This window comes from Hemibagrus wyckioides, linkage group LG13, assembly GCF_019097595.1.
Source record: "Hemibagrus wyckioides isolate EC202008001 linkage group LG13, SWU_Hwy_1.0, whole genome shotgun sequence".
Classification (NCBI taxonomy): Eukaryota; Metazoa; Chordata; class Actinopteri; order Siluriformes; family Bagridae; genus Hemibagrus; species Hemibagrus wyckioides.
This window is the reverse complement of record NC_080722.1, coordinates 1,843,988-1,857,500: the sequence shown is the minus strand read 5'-3', so window position 1 is coordinate 1,857,500 and position 13,513 is coordinate 1,843,988. Positions and strand designations below refer to the sequence as shown.

The following is a 13,513-nucleotide window of genomic DNA, read 5'->3' as shown; positions in this document are numbered from 1 at the left end:
GTGTATTCCAGCCTTAAGCATACATACATGGCCAATAACTTAACATATAACCAAATCCATCTGTTATTTTAGAAACAGCTTGCTATCTGTGTGCTATTAAGTGAGTGAAACAAATAGGCTAGGGCCTAAATAATCTTGCTACAGCATGTGATACAGATTTCATTAGAAACAGACCTGAATCCCGCAGAAAAGCCGAACTGTTGTACAATATATCATTAAACATTTTAGATTTATGAAAGTCTGGCTCAGAACTATGCAGTACAGTAAGCTAACTGACGTTAGTTAACAGAAAGCTAAAACATACTGTAAACATGTAAAACTTGCTAGCAAATTTACCTGTTCATGAATTTATCTAACGTTCCAAAAAAGTACTTAAATAAGACTAAATAGTTGACTTAGCGTGACAGAAGCTGCATAAATAGCAGGGTGACGCACCTTCAGATTCGTGGTATTCTTTCCACCTGTTTTATAGCCACAGGGCTTCTCTCTGTTTTCTGGGACAGTGCACGATGTTTTTTTTTTTTCAGAGGAATTATAACAGAAATGTTTCTATATATCAGTTCTTCGTTTTCTTTCTAACGCTTTAGGTGCTTAAGACATTGCAGCTCGCCAGGCCAGTTGGAGTTTATTTAGCCGACCTGCAAACCTGCAAATGCCCCTTATCTAATCCAATGACAGGGACACACATTTTGGAAGATGGTTACCCGATACAAAGAGATGATTTATTCTGAATGTCCAGTACTCCTAAAAAAGCAATTTTAGTCCAGTCTCGTCTCGTTAACAAAGAAACGTCTTAAATTTCATCACAGTTTTTATCATCAGATATTAGTTTCGTCTTAGTCTTGTCTCGTCTTAGTCACAGAAAAAATGGTTGTTAACGAATGTTTTTCATCATCATCTTCGTTAACGAAATTAACACTGCTGGAGTGTAGTGTCATGTTGGAGAATAGTACAGATTTGTATGTAGAGTACAGAGTTAGAGTATAGCGTGTTAGATTTGTATCAGAGTCTCACCTCTCGGTCCAGTTCCTGGATCAGAGTGACTTGTCCTGACTTGGGCTCGACCCGAAGATACTCTTTAAAGCCGTTTTCAAAGCTAATATCATACCTGACCTCGTCTCCCTCTGGGTCTGTCCCATTCAGTGTGAACACCTGAGATCCTAAAGTGTACACACACCACACACACACACACAGAGATAGAGGGAAAACAACACTCTTACGTTCAATACACACAAACATTGGCATGCTGGTGTTTGTGGTGAATAAACCAATCAACACCTTGCTTTCCATCTGCACTTCATCAGTGTGCTGGCTGGAGACTGCTGTCAGCTATGGAGAGAGAACACATACTGTGTTCTCCTGTTCTTGTGAGATGGGCCGTGGTGATTAGAGCTAAATGTGAAAGCCACTTGAGTTTGTCACATTAAACTCTGGGCTGAACCCAGCTGAAAAATCTAACGCATGGAGCCGGCTTTAAGCTCATGTAATGCTAGTTAACTAGATTCAGTAATCAATTCTGGAATCTTTAATAAGGACTTTTACTCAGCTCACACAGTTCAAAGAAGAAGAAAGCTTTTACAGAAATGTTTATGTGCATGTAGGAGAACAGTGTAGAAGTGAAATTGGTGAAAAATCATTTTATTTATATAAATCATTCAGGCTTTCTGAGAATCATGTTCAAGTATAGTGCCATATTGGAGAATAGTATTATATTGGAGTAGAGTATCATGTTGGAGTAGAGTATCATGTTGAAATAGAGTATCATGTTGGAGTAGAGTATCATGTTGGAGTAGAGTATCATGGAGTAGAGTATCATGTTGGAGTAGAGTATCATGTTGGAGTAGAGTATCATGTTGGAGTAGAGTATCATGGAGTAGAGTATCATGTTGGAGTAGAGTATCATGTTGGAGTAGAGTATCATGTTGGAGTATAGTATCATGTTGGAGTAGAGTATCATGTTGGAGTAGAGTATCATGTTGGAGTAGAGTATCATGTTGGAGTAGAGTATCATGGAGTAGAGTATCATGTTGGAGTATAGTATCATGTTGGAGTAGAGTATCATGTTGGAGTAGAGTATCATGTTGGAGTAGAGTATCATGTTGGAGTATAGTATCATGTTGGAGTAGAGTATCATGTTGGAGTAGAGTATCATGTTGGAGTAGAGTATCATGTTGGAGTATAGTATCATGTTGGAGTATCATGTTGGAGTATAGTATCATGTTGGAGTAGAGTATCATGTTGGAGTATCATGTTGGAGTAGAGTATCATGTTGGAGTAGAGTATCATGTTGGAGTAGAGTATCATGTTGGAGTAGAGTATCATGTTGGAGTATAGTATCATGTTGGAGTAGAGTATCATGTTGGAGTATAGTATCATGTTGGAGTATCATGTTGGAGTAGAGTATCATGTTGGAGTAGAGTATCATGTTGGAGTAGAGTATCATGTTGGAGTATAGTATCATGTTGGAGTATAGTATCATGTTGGAGTATCATGTTGGAGTAGAGTATCATGTTGAAGTATCATGTTGGAGTATAGTATCATGTTGAAGTATCATGTTGGAGTATAGTATCATGGAGTATAGTATCATGTTGGAGTATAGTATCATGTTGAAGTATCATGTTGGAGTAGAGTATCATGTTGGAGTAGAGTATCATGTTGGAGTAGAGTATCATGTTGGAGTATAGTATCATGTTGGAGTAGAGTATCATGTTGGAGTATAGTATCATGTTGGAGTAGAGTATCATGTTGGAGTAGAGTATCATGTTGGAGTATAGTATCATGTTGGAGTATAGTATCATGTTGGAGTAGAGTATCATGTTGGAGTAGAGTATCATGTTGGAGTAGAGTATCATGTTGGAGTATAGTATCATGTTGGAGTATAGTATCATGTTGGAGTAGAGTATCATGTTGGAGTAGAGTATCATGTTGGAGTATCATGTTGGAGTAGAGTATCATGTTGGAGTATCATGTTGGAGTAGAGTATCATGTTGGAGTATAGTATCATGTTGGAGTAGAGTATCATGTTGGAGTATAGTATCATGTTGGAGTAGAGTATCATGTTGGAGTATAGTATCATGTTGGAGTATAGTATCATGTTGGAGTATAGTATCATGTTGGAGTAGAGTATCAGGTTGGAGTAGAGTATCATGTTGGAGTAGAGTATCATGTTGGAGTATAGTATCATGTTGGAGTAGAGTATCATGTTGGAGTAGAGTATCATGTTGGAGTATAGTATCATGTTGGAGTAGAGTATCATGTTGGAGTAGAGTATCATGTTGGAGTATAGTATCATGTTGGAGTAGAGTATCATGTTGGAGTATAGTATCATGTTGGAGTAGAGTATCATGTTGGAGTAGAGTATCATGTTGGAGTAGAGTATCATGTTGGAGTAGAGTATCATGTTGGAGTAGAGTATCATGTTGGAGTAGAGTATCATGTTGGAGTATAGTATCATGTTGGAGTAGAGTATCATGTTGGAGTATAGTATAATGTTGGAGTAGAGTATCATGTTGGAGTAGAGTATCATGTTGGAGTATAGTATCATGTTGGAGTAGAGTATCATGTTGGAGTATAGTATCATGTTGGAGTAGAGTATCATGTTGGAGTAGAGTATCATGTTGGAGTAGAGTATCATGTTGGAGTATAGTATCATGTTGGAGTAGAGTATCATGTTGGAGTATAGTATCATGTTGGAGTATAGTATCATGTTGGAGTAGAGTATCATGTTGGAGTATAGTATCATGTTGGAGTAGAGTATCATGTTGGAGTATAGTATCATGTTGGAGTATAGTATCATGTTGGAGTAGAGTATCATGTTGGAGTAGAGTATCATGTTGGAGTATAGTATCATGTTGGAGTAGAGTATCATGTTGGAGTATAGTATCATGTTGGAGTAGAGTATCATGTTGGAGTATAGTATCATGTTGGAGTAGAGTATCATGTTGGAGTAGAGTATCATGTTGGAGTAGAGTATCATGTTGGAGTAGAGTATCATGTTGGAGTATAGTATCATGTTGGAGTAGAGTATCATGTTGGAGTATAGTATCATGTTGGAGTATCATGTTGGAGTAGAGTATCATGTTGGAGTATAGTATCATGTTGGAGTATAGTATCATGTTGGAGTATAGTATCATGTTGGAGTAGAGTATCATGTTGGAGTAGAGTATCATGTTGGAGTAGAGTATCATGTTGGAGTATAGTATCATGTTGGAGTAGAGTATCATGTTGGAGTATAGTATCATGTTGGAGTAGAGTATCATGTTGGAGTATAGTATCATGTTGGAGTAGAGTATCATGTTGGAGTAGAGTATCATGTTGGAGTAGAGTATCATGTTGGAGTAGAGTATCATGTTGGAGTATAGTATCATGTTGGAGTATAGTATCATGTTGGAGTAGAGTATCATGTTGGAGTATAGTATCATGTTGGAGTATAGTATCATGTTGGAGTAGAGTATCATGTTGGAGTATAGTATCATGTTGGAGTATAGTATCATGTTGGAGTATAGTATCATGTTGGAGTAGAGTATCATGTTGGAGTATAGTATCATGTTGGAGTAGAGTATCATGTTGGAGTAGAGTATCATGTTGGAGTATAGTATCATGTTGGAGTATAGTATCATGTTGGAGTAGAGTATCATGTTGGAGTAGAGTATCATGTTGGAGTAGAGTATCATGTTGGAGTAGAGTATCATGTTGGAGTATAGTATCATGTTGGAGTATAGTATCATGTTGGAGTAGAGTATCATGTTGGAGTAGAGTATCATGTTGGAGTATAGTATCATGTTGGAGTAGAGTATCATGTTGGAGTATAGTATCATGTTGGAGTAGAGTATCATGTTGGAGTATAGTATCATGTTGGAGTAGAGTATCATGTTGGAGTAGAGTATCATGTTGGAGTAGAGTATCATGTTGGAGTATAGTATCATGTTGGAGTAGAGTATCATGTTGGAGTATAGTATCATGTTGGAGTAGAGTATCATGTTGGAGTAGAGTATCATGTTGGAGTATAGTATCATGTTGGAGTATAGTATCATGTTGGAGTATAGTATCATGTTGGAGTATCAAGTTGGAGTAGAGTATCATGTTGGAGTATAGTATCATGTTGGAGTATAGTATCATGCTGGAGTATAGTATCATGTTGGAGTAGAGTATCATGTTGGAGTATAGTATCATGTTGGAGTAGAGTATCATGTTGGAGTATAGTATCATGTTGGAGTAGAGTATCATGTTGGAGTATAGTATCATGTTGGAGTAGAGTATCATGTTGGAGTAGAGTATCATGTTGGAGTAGAGTATCATGTTGGAGTATAGTATCATGTTGGAGTATAGTATCATGTTGGAGTAGAGTATCATGTTGGAGTAGAGTATCATGTTGGAGTATAGTATCATGTTGGAGTAGAGTATCATGTTGGAGTATAGTATCATGTTGGAGTAGAGTATCATGTTGGAGTAGAGTATCATGTTGGAGTAGAGTATCATGTTGGAGTAGAGTATCATGTTGGAGTAGAGTATCATGTTGGAGTAGAGTATCATGTTGGAGTAGAGTATCATGTTGGAGTAGAGTATCATGTTGGAGTATAGTATCATGTTGGAGTATAGTATCATGTTGGAGTATAGTATCATGTTGGAGTAGAGTATCATGTTGGAGTATAGTATCATGTTGGAGTAGAGTATCATGTTGGAGTATAGTATCATGTTGGAGTAGAGTATCATGTTGGAGTATAGTATCATGTTGGAGTAGAGTATCATGTTGGAGTAGAGTATCATGTTGGAGTATAGTATCATGTTGGAGTAGAGTATCATGTTGGAGTAGAGTATCATGTTGGAGTATAGTATCATGTTGGAGTAGAGTATCATGTTGGAGTATAGTATCATGTTGGAGTAGAGTATCATGTTGGAGTATAGTATCATGTTGGAGTATAGTATCATGTTGGAGTAGAGTATCATGTTGGAGTATAGTATCATGTTGGAGTATAGTATCATGTTGGAGTATAGTATCATGTTGGAGTATCATGTTGGAGTAGAGTATCATGTTAATGACTAAATCACAACATCTGCAATAAAATAAACAATAACCAGCTGACTGAAATACAACTAAAACTCAGGTAGTGCTTTCCAAAACCTTTTCTAAAACTAAAACTGAATAAAATTTAGTTTCTAAAATGAACAGTTATTAAATATCTACATTTTTTAGGTCAGAACTTCATTTTTCACCTCTTCCTTCAAACATGGTGAGCTTTACACAGTTCATCTCTCAGCTTTCACGTTCTCAGACAACTGTTGAAATGTTGTAGGCTGTTGAATATAAACTGTTTTGTAGATTCAATGCGAGAACTTGGCTTTCCGCGGATTAGCGAAGGATCTGCCTCATATTAACCCACAGACATGACTGACACCAATAACATGTTAGCATATGGCTAATCTTAAAGTAAATGATTAAGCCTGTGACACAGAGTGTGTATCCATGAGTGTGTATGATGAATTGATGATGAATATGTCCCTCACCGACTGGAGTGTCTTCAGAGATGCTAAAGAGTGCCATGTTCCCATTGTCATGGAAATACGGTGCAAAGTCTGACAGTCCTGAAAAACATAAAGATATTTATACACTTTATACTCAGGATGAAACCAAGAGACTGAGAGAAACACAATTATACACTCAAGATGTTAAACTGAACCAGATCTCCTCATCTCAGGAACAGTGAGAACTGGCTGGTCCAGAACCTGAGAAATTCCTAAAAACCTCCTACATCAAACTCTCCCAAAGAGTCTTCCAGAGAAATCAGTCATCTTTAAACTGCAATAACCGCAAACACACAGACAGACAGAGAGACAGACAGATAGACAGACAGACAGACACCAGCTTATACCAAAGGAGTCGACTGTCTGTCTTTCTGTCTGTCTGTCCATCTGCCTGCCTTCTCATCTGTCTGCTTGTCTGTCCACCTGTCTGCCTGCCTGTCTGTTCATCTGCCTGCCCGTCCATCTGTCTGCTTGTCTGTCTGTCCATCTGCCTGCCTGTCTATCCATCTGTCTGCCTGTCCGTCTGTCTGCTTGACTGTTTGTCTGTCTGCCTGTCTTTCCATCTGCCTGCTTGTCTGGCTGCCTGTCTGTCCATTTGTCTGCCTGCCTCTCTGCCTTCCTGAATGTCTGTCCATCTACCTGCCTGTCTGTCTGAATGTCTGTCTGTCTGTCTGTCCATCTGCCTGCCTGTCTGTTTGTCTGTCCATCTGTCTGTCTGATTGTCTATCTGTCTGTCTCTGGTTATGAGGTTGCAACAGAAAACAGAATCAGCAGATGGACCATCACCACAGTGAGGTTTCTGAGATTCACTCAGGTACTTGGTTGTGGATTTCCACTTGAGACTGAAACCTTCGGTAAGTTCACCTCTCAAAGACTAGACCTTTTTCAGAGTCATAGATTTGATTCTCTTTGATAGTGAAGCCAGTGGTCCCTTCTTTGGTTGATGTGGAGCTTTTTGCCCTTCCTGTGTTAAAACTCTTGGCATCTGATGGAGTTGAGGAACAGTGTTGGATCTCAGGCTGAGTAAGGAGATCCTCTGCGTTCTGCAGTCTTCTTCACTGGCCTGAGAAGGTTTCCATCTCTTCATCTTGCTCATCTTCAAACAAACTTCTTGTCTGTCTTTGTTTATACATTCAAACACACATTACACAGTGTGTCACTCCTTTCAAACCAGACTTTTCCTTTTATTTTCATCTCAGTCGTGTTTAGATCTTACTGGAGCTCAAAAAAGAAGAATCCGTCTGTGTTTTTCCACAAGTTTGTTTACATTTACCAGATTCAGGTGTCCACATAATCCTCTGGGAATAGAGGAAACCTTCCAAACAATCAGTAAGTATAAAGTTGTGGTGTGTGTGTGTGTGTGTGTGTGTGTGTACTGTCAAGTCACAAAAGCAGTTCAAATTACGAATTTTTTTTGCCCCCAGAGCTTCAGTGAAGACGATCAGCCTCCTCATCACACTGTTCGTCAGCCTCCTCACTTCCCCTTCATTACTGATTATCATACCAGAACAGCCCTGATCTACAGAGTGCTAGGCTAGTGAGGTAGCTGAAACCTGCTAGGCGGTTGTTATGGAAACGGTGTGCATATCACGTGAGCTGTCTTTTTTTCATATCATGCGGAAAAAAAAAAAAAAAAAACGTTCCAGCCAGCAATTTTCCAAAAAAATAATTCAGGATTTCACAATTTCTTGAAAATTTAATAGAACACTATTTATAGATTTCATAATTTATCATTTAAATGTCAGGATTATTAATTGAATTATAAGTCTATGATCATATTTTGTGTCTTTGTATAAGTCTATGATCATATTTTGTGTCTGTCTGTTTTTATCTCTGTCCTTTCCATTCTTCACAGAAATATAATAAAATGTCAAAGAAGAACAAAACAGAGACAGAAATCAGTCCATGACTCACGTGCTTCAGGAGGCAAGCAGTGTGGGTGGGGAAGCAAAACAAAGAACATGTTAACACACACACACACACACCTAACGTACAAATAACCTTAAAGTGTTGAATTAACACATCAAGCATAGAATTAAAACCTCAGAGTATAGAATTATAAAATTATAGAATTATTCCACCCAGTACTGAAACTACACACGGGTTATTTCTTCACAACGTGCAGTTTTTTTTGAGAACTGAATGAACTGCTACCAATGATCACAATAGAGTTCATTAGAAACATTGTGTTGAATTAACACCTAGAATTGTAGAATTGAATTGTGGAATTTTATTGAATTCTTTATTGACGTTCAGAGCTGCTCCAGTTGTCACGCTCGTGTTAACGATCCACACAGAGCAGAAAGAATCCGCTCTCGTATTCGACAAGTTTACAGAATACAAATCTCCAGCATTTTATTGAACTCCATCACCACACACACACACACACACACACACACACACACACACACACACACACACGGACCTTGCGAAGGCTGTAGGTGTTAATTCCAGACAGCCGAGGGATTTCTCCATGCGATTAAAGGATTAGCGTCGCACTCGCAGCTCCACAGCTTACAAACGACTACGATTTCAGACACTTTCTAGTTTAAATAAGTGTCTACTCACCTGGAGCGGTGTTCAGGACCAGGAGGACGAGGATGTACAAACGAGGTGTGTGTGGAGTCTTCATCCCGAGACTGTGTGTGTGTGTGTGAGGATCATACAGAGACACAGAGAGATTCTAGAGACGCCTTCCCGTCAGACTGAGGAGTGTGACACACACACACACACACACACACACACGCTAATCTGCTGACGTCTCTTCCTTCCATTATATTCTATATTTGTGTGTGTATATATATATATATATACATAGAGAGAGAGAGAGAGAGAGAGAGAGAGAGAAAGTTTTAGGCAGTTGTGAAAATATGCTGTAAAGTAAGAATGCTTTCAAAAATAAAAGTGTTAATATTTGATTTTTATTAATTAACAAAATGGAAAGTAAATGAACAGAAGCGAAATACAAATCACATCCATATTTGGTGTAACCAGCTTTTGCCTACAAAACAGCAGTACTTCTAGGTACACTTGCACAGAGTTTTTGAAGGAACTCGCCACTTAGGTTGTTCCAAACATCTTGGAGAACTAAGCACAGATCTTCTGTGGATGTAGGCTGCCTCAAAACCTTCTGTCTCTTCATATAATCCCAGACAGACTGGATGATGATGATGATGACATCAGGGCTCTATGGGGGACAAACCATCACGTTCAGGACTCCTTGTTTTTCCACAGGTTGAAGATACACCGATCAGCCATAACATTATGACCTAATATTGTGTCGGTCCCCCTTTTGCTGCCAAGACAGCCCTGACCCGTCGAGGTACGGACTCCACTAGATCCCAGAAGGTGTGCTGTGGTATCTTTACCAAGATGTTAGCAGCAGATCCTTTAAGGATACTTACAGGACTTAAAGGATACTTTTTATAGATACTGACCACTGCAGACCGGGAACACCCCACAAGAGCTGCAGTTTTGGAGATGCTCTGATCCAGTGGTCTAGCCATCACAATTTCATCAAACTCGCTCAAATCCATACACTTATCCATTTTTCCTGCTTCTAACATCAACTTTGAGGAGAAAATGTTCACTTGCTGCCTAATATATCCCGCCCACTAACAGGTGCCATGATGAGGAGAGTCTTATTCACTTCACCTGGAACTGCTCACAGTGTTATGGCTGATCGGTGTACATATATATACTTTATTAGGACATTTATGCAATTCTCTGATAAAATCATGATTCAAGTCAAGAGTTTAAGTTAATATTAAAATCAAGCATTAGAATGAAGAAAAAGTCTGATCTCTGTGGTTCATCAGGTTCCTCCCCTGCAGCCAGGAACAGGAACCTGAGACTATCAAGAGCACAGCAAATATTAGCATATATGTATATTATATATATATATATATATATATATATATATATATATATATATATATATATATATATATATATATATATATATATATATATATATATATATATATATATATATATATATATATATAATAGCAAATATTTTACTTATGTTACACAGTTATTAATGACTATTAATAATCATGCTCAACTATCTGTATATTATTATTAAATTAATGAAAGTACAGTGTGAGTACATTAACAAATTGATGACAGTGATGTATATATAAGGAAGAATCATGTGAAGGTGTATAAACTTTCGCTCGCACTGCATGAATGAATCACAGTGAAATTGCCTTGTGAATATGATGCCACTGTGGCTCTCAGGTCAGAGTCTCGTGTGTGTGTGTGTTTCTTTGAAATCAAGCTGTCACATGTATCTCAGGTGTAAAAATAACGAACGTGTGATGCAGGACCATGACGCACGCTCATGAAGCCTGAATAACGACCAATCACGTTCCTTTGTTACTTCCTGAAATACGCAGCGTTACCAGGAGGAACAGGCGCTAACGGGGAAGAAGACAGGAAGTGCATCAGGGCTGAAAGTCACTTTAGCACAGAGGTTTGTGCTATTATTAGATAGAGTAGAACGTGAAGGGTAATTCCTATGTAATAAAGCAGTTATTACATGTCATCTGTTCTTTACAGCTAGCAAAACTCACATATCAGCACCATCATCAAGACCGTGATGGCATATAATGTGTGAATAATGGATTATATAAAGATGGAATGATAATGTTTTATCTAGGATTGTCTTATATTTCTTTCCGTCCTGGACGAGAAAGTTCTCAACCAACACCTGACAAAAGTCACTTTTCACCACCTAGTGGTCTAAAACAGGAACTGCATCAAGCTCACTGGTGCAGGAATCACGCTGCCCCTACACTCGCTGTAATGGAGGAGCAGTAAACAGGACTAGTAATGACACAGGAACAGGTTGCCAGATTGTGTAAATGAAATAATACTCAGCATTCACCTAAAATGTTAGACAGTAAAAAATCTGAATGAAATTTGTGCCCCAGTGTGAGTGCAGACAGTGTGTATGTGGCATACAGCAGCGTTTCTGTTGTACTGCAAAGCTCCTCAGAGGGAAATGGAGGATTACGGAGTGAAGAACGTCTGTGCATGAGCTGATTTTCCAGCATTAAGCTCCTAACTTTAAGAAAGTGTCAGTAATGCTGTTTCTCCAGAAGTAGATTAGGTTAGAAACGTAGATGTGATTTCATTCACCGGTCAGCTCAGGATATCCAATCAGAATCAGAATCAGGTTTAACATAGAGAATGAAGTTTAATGATAAAATCTGTGGTGTTTGGTGTAAAGTTAGTGTGTGTATATGAAGTGCAATGCGCTTAAAAGGAAGCAATGCTGCTGTGTTTACCACCGAGGCTGCGAGCGGCCGTGATTTTATTTCAATACACTACTAGTTCAATGCACAAGTAGAGTATAACACGATGATCGTCCAGTCACAGCTCAGAGCGGGAATGTGACGTAGTAGAGACTCTATATAAATATATAACCATCACAACTTTATACAGAGGTCTAACCCCATAAATATTTGCTGCGTATTATATCTATATGGCTCTCTATGCTGTGTTTTCTATAACAAATTAATCAATTTAAATATTAAAAAAATAAATATAATGAACATATAAATTCCCTTTTTGGAATTAATTGTATGTCCTGTGGCATACATGTAGCAAAGTTTTAATAATAATAATAATTTAATAATAATTCACAATAATTTAATCATTAGTGTCTTTTATTTTTGACTGATTCTGTTCTTTTATTTCTCTTTATTTTTGATTAGACTTCATTTATTTAACTCTTTTATTTCATATGTCTGAAAATGCTATATACAAAAACCTAATGATTAATATTTAATTATGAATTGTTTTGTAATATTTATTGTCTGGTCTAGAAATCTATGTCGACACACTGCCACCTAGTGTTAGAATCAGGTATTGCTGGACATTAACTAACTTCTCTCACTCACTCTCTGTTTTTCTCTCTCTGTCTCTCTCCTACTCTCTCTCTCACTCTCCTGCTCTCTCTCTCTCTCTCTGTAGTTGATCAGATGGGGAGGATTATTCTGGCAGGTGGAGCTGCAGTTGGACTCTGTGCTCTGTTATTACAATCTTGGCATGTCCAAGAATTATTCATCAGAATTATAATGAAAAGACAAATTTAACGTAGCAATGCTGTGAAACAAAAAAAACCATACAGGACAAGCGGCTCAATGATACTCAAACAGACTGTGGCATTCAGGCCATGATTAACTGGTATTACTGACCGTCCCACAGCGGGCAGAGAAAGCCTTTCCCACTGGACTGCTGCTCTCTGGATGGTTTTTATTTATCTCACCATTTTGTGTAATCTCTAGAGTCTTGTGTAAAAATCACATATGTGGTTATATATATATACACATAGCGGCCTGACTGTGTGAAACCACAGTAGCAGCAGTTGAAGTAGTGCAAATAGAAATAAACATAAACATAGCAGTGAATGAAATATTATCAGGGTTGAGGTAGTGCAATAAGTAATGAACAATATACGTTTCGTATAGGTGAGAATGTGTGTGTGTGTGTGAGAGAGAGAGTTTTGTACAGTTCAGTCCTGTGTGTGTGTATGAGAGAGAGTTTTGTACAGTTCAGTCCTGTGTGTGTGTGTGTGTGTGAGAGAGAGAGAGTTTTGTACAGTTCAGTCCTGTGTGTGTGTGTGTGTGTGTGTGTGTGTGAGAGAGAGAGAGAGAGAGTTTTGTACAGTTCAGTCCTGGGTCTTGAGAAGCCTGATGGCTTGAGGGAAGAAATTGTTACACAGTCTCGTTGTGAGGGCCCGAATGAGTGTGTGAGGGGTGTGTAAGAGTGTGTGTGAGTGGTGTGTGGAGTGTGTAAGAGGGTGTGTGAGGGGTGTGTGGGGTGTGTAAGAGGGTGTGTGTGGGGTGTGTAAGAGGGTGTGTGAGGGGTGTGTAAGAGGGTGTGTGAGGGGTGTGTGGGGTGTGTAAGAGGGTGTGTGTGGGGTGTGTAAGAGTGTGTGTGAGTGGTGTGTGGGGTGTGTAAGAGGGTGTGTGAGGGGTGT

General features: G+C 38.5%; 1 protein-coding gene across 1 annotated transcript in view; it reads right to left on the bottom strand.

Moving 5' to 3' along the window:
• The window catches only part of LOC131363330 (cadherin-related family member 1), a 35,460-nt gene extending 26,240 nt beyond the window's left edge, over positions 1-9,220 (bottom strand). The window contains exons 1-3 of the mRNA XM_058405746.1: positions 9,091-9,220; positions 6,505-6,582; positions 1,015-1,160 (exon numbers count right to left, since the gene is read on the bottom strand). Of these exons, the coding sequence (XP_058261729.1) occupies positions 1,015-1,160; positions 6,505-6,582; positions 9,091-9,154 (288 nt within the window). The 5' untranslated portion in view covers positions 9,155-9,220. The remainder of the gene's footprint in view (positions 1-1,014; positions 1,161-6,504; positions 6,583-9,090) is intronic.
• Between the last annotated feature and the right edge of the window lie 4,293 nt (positions 9,221-13,513).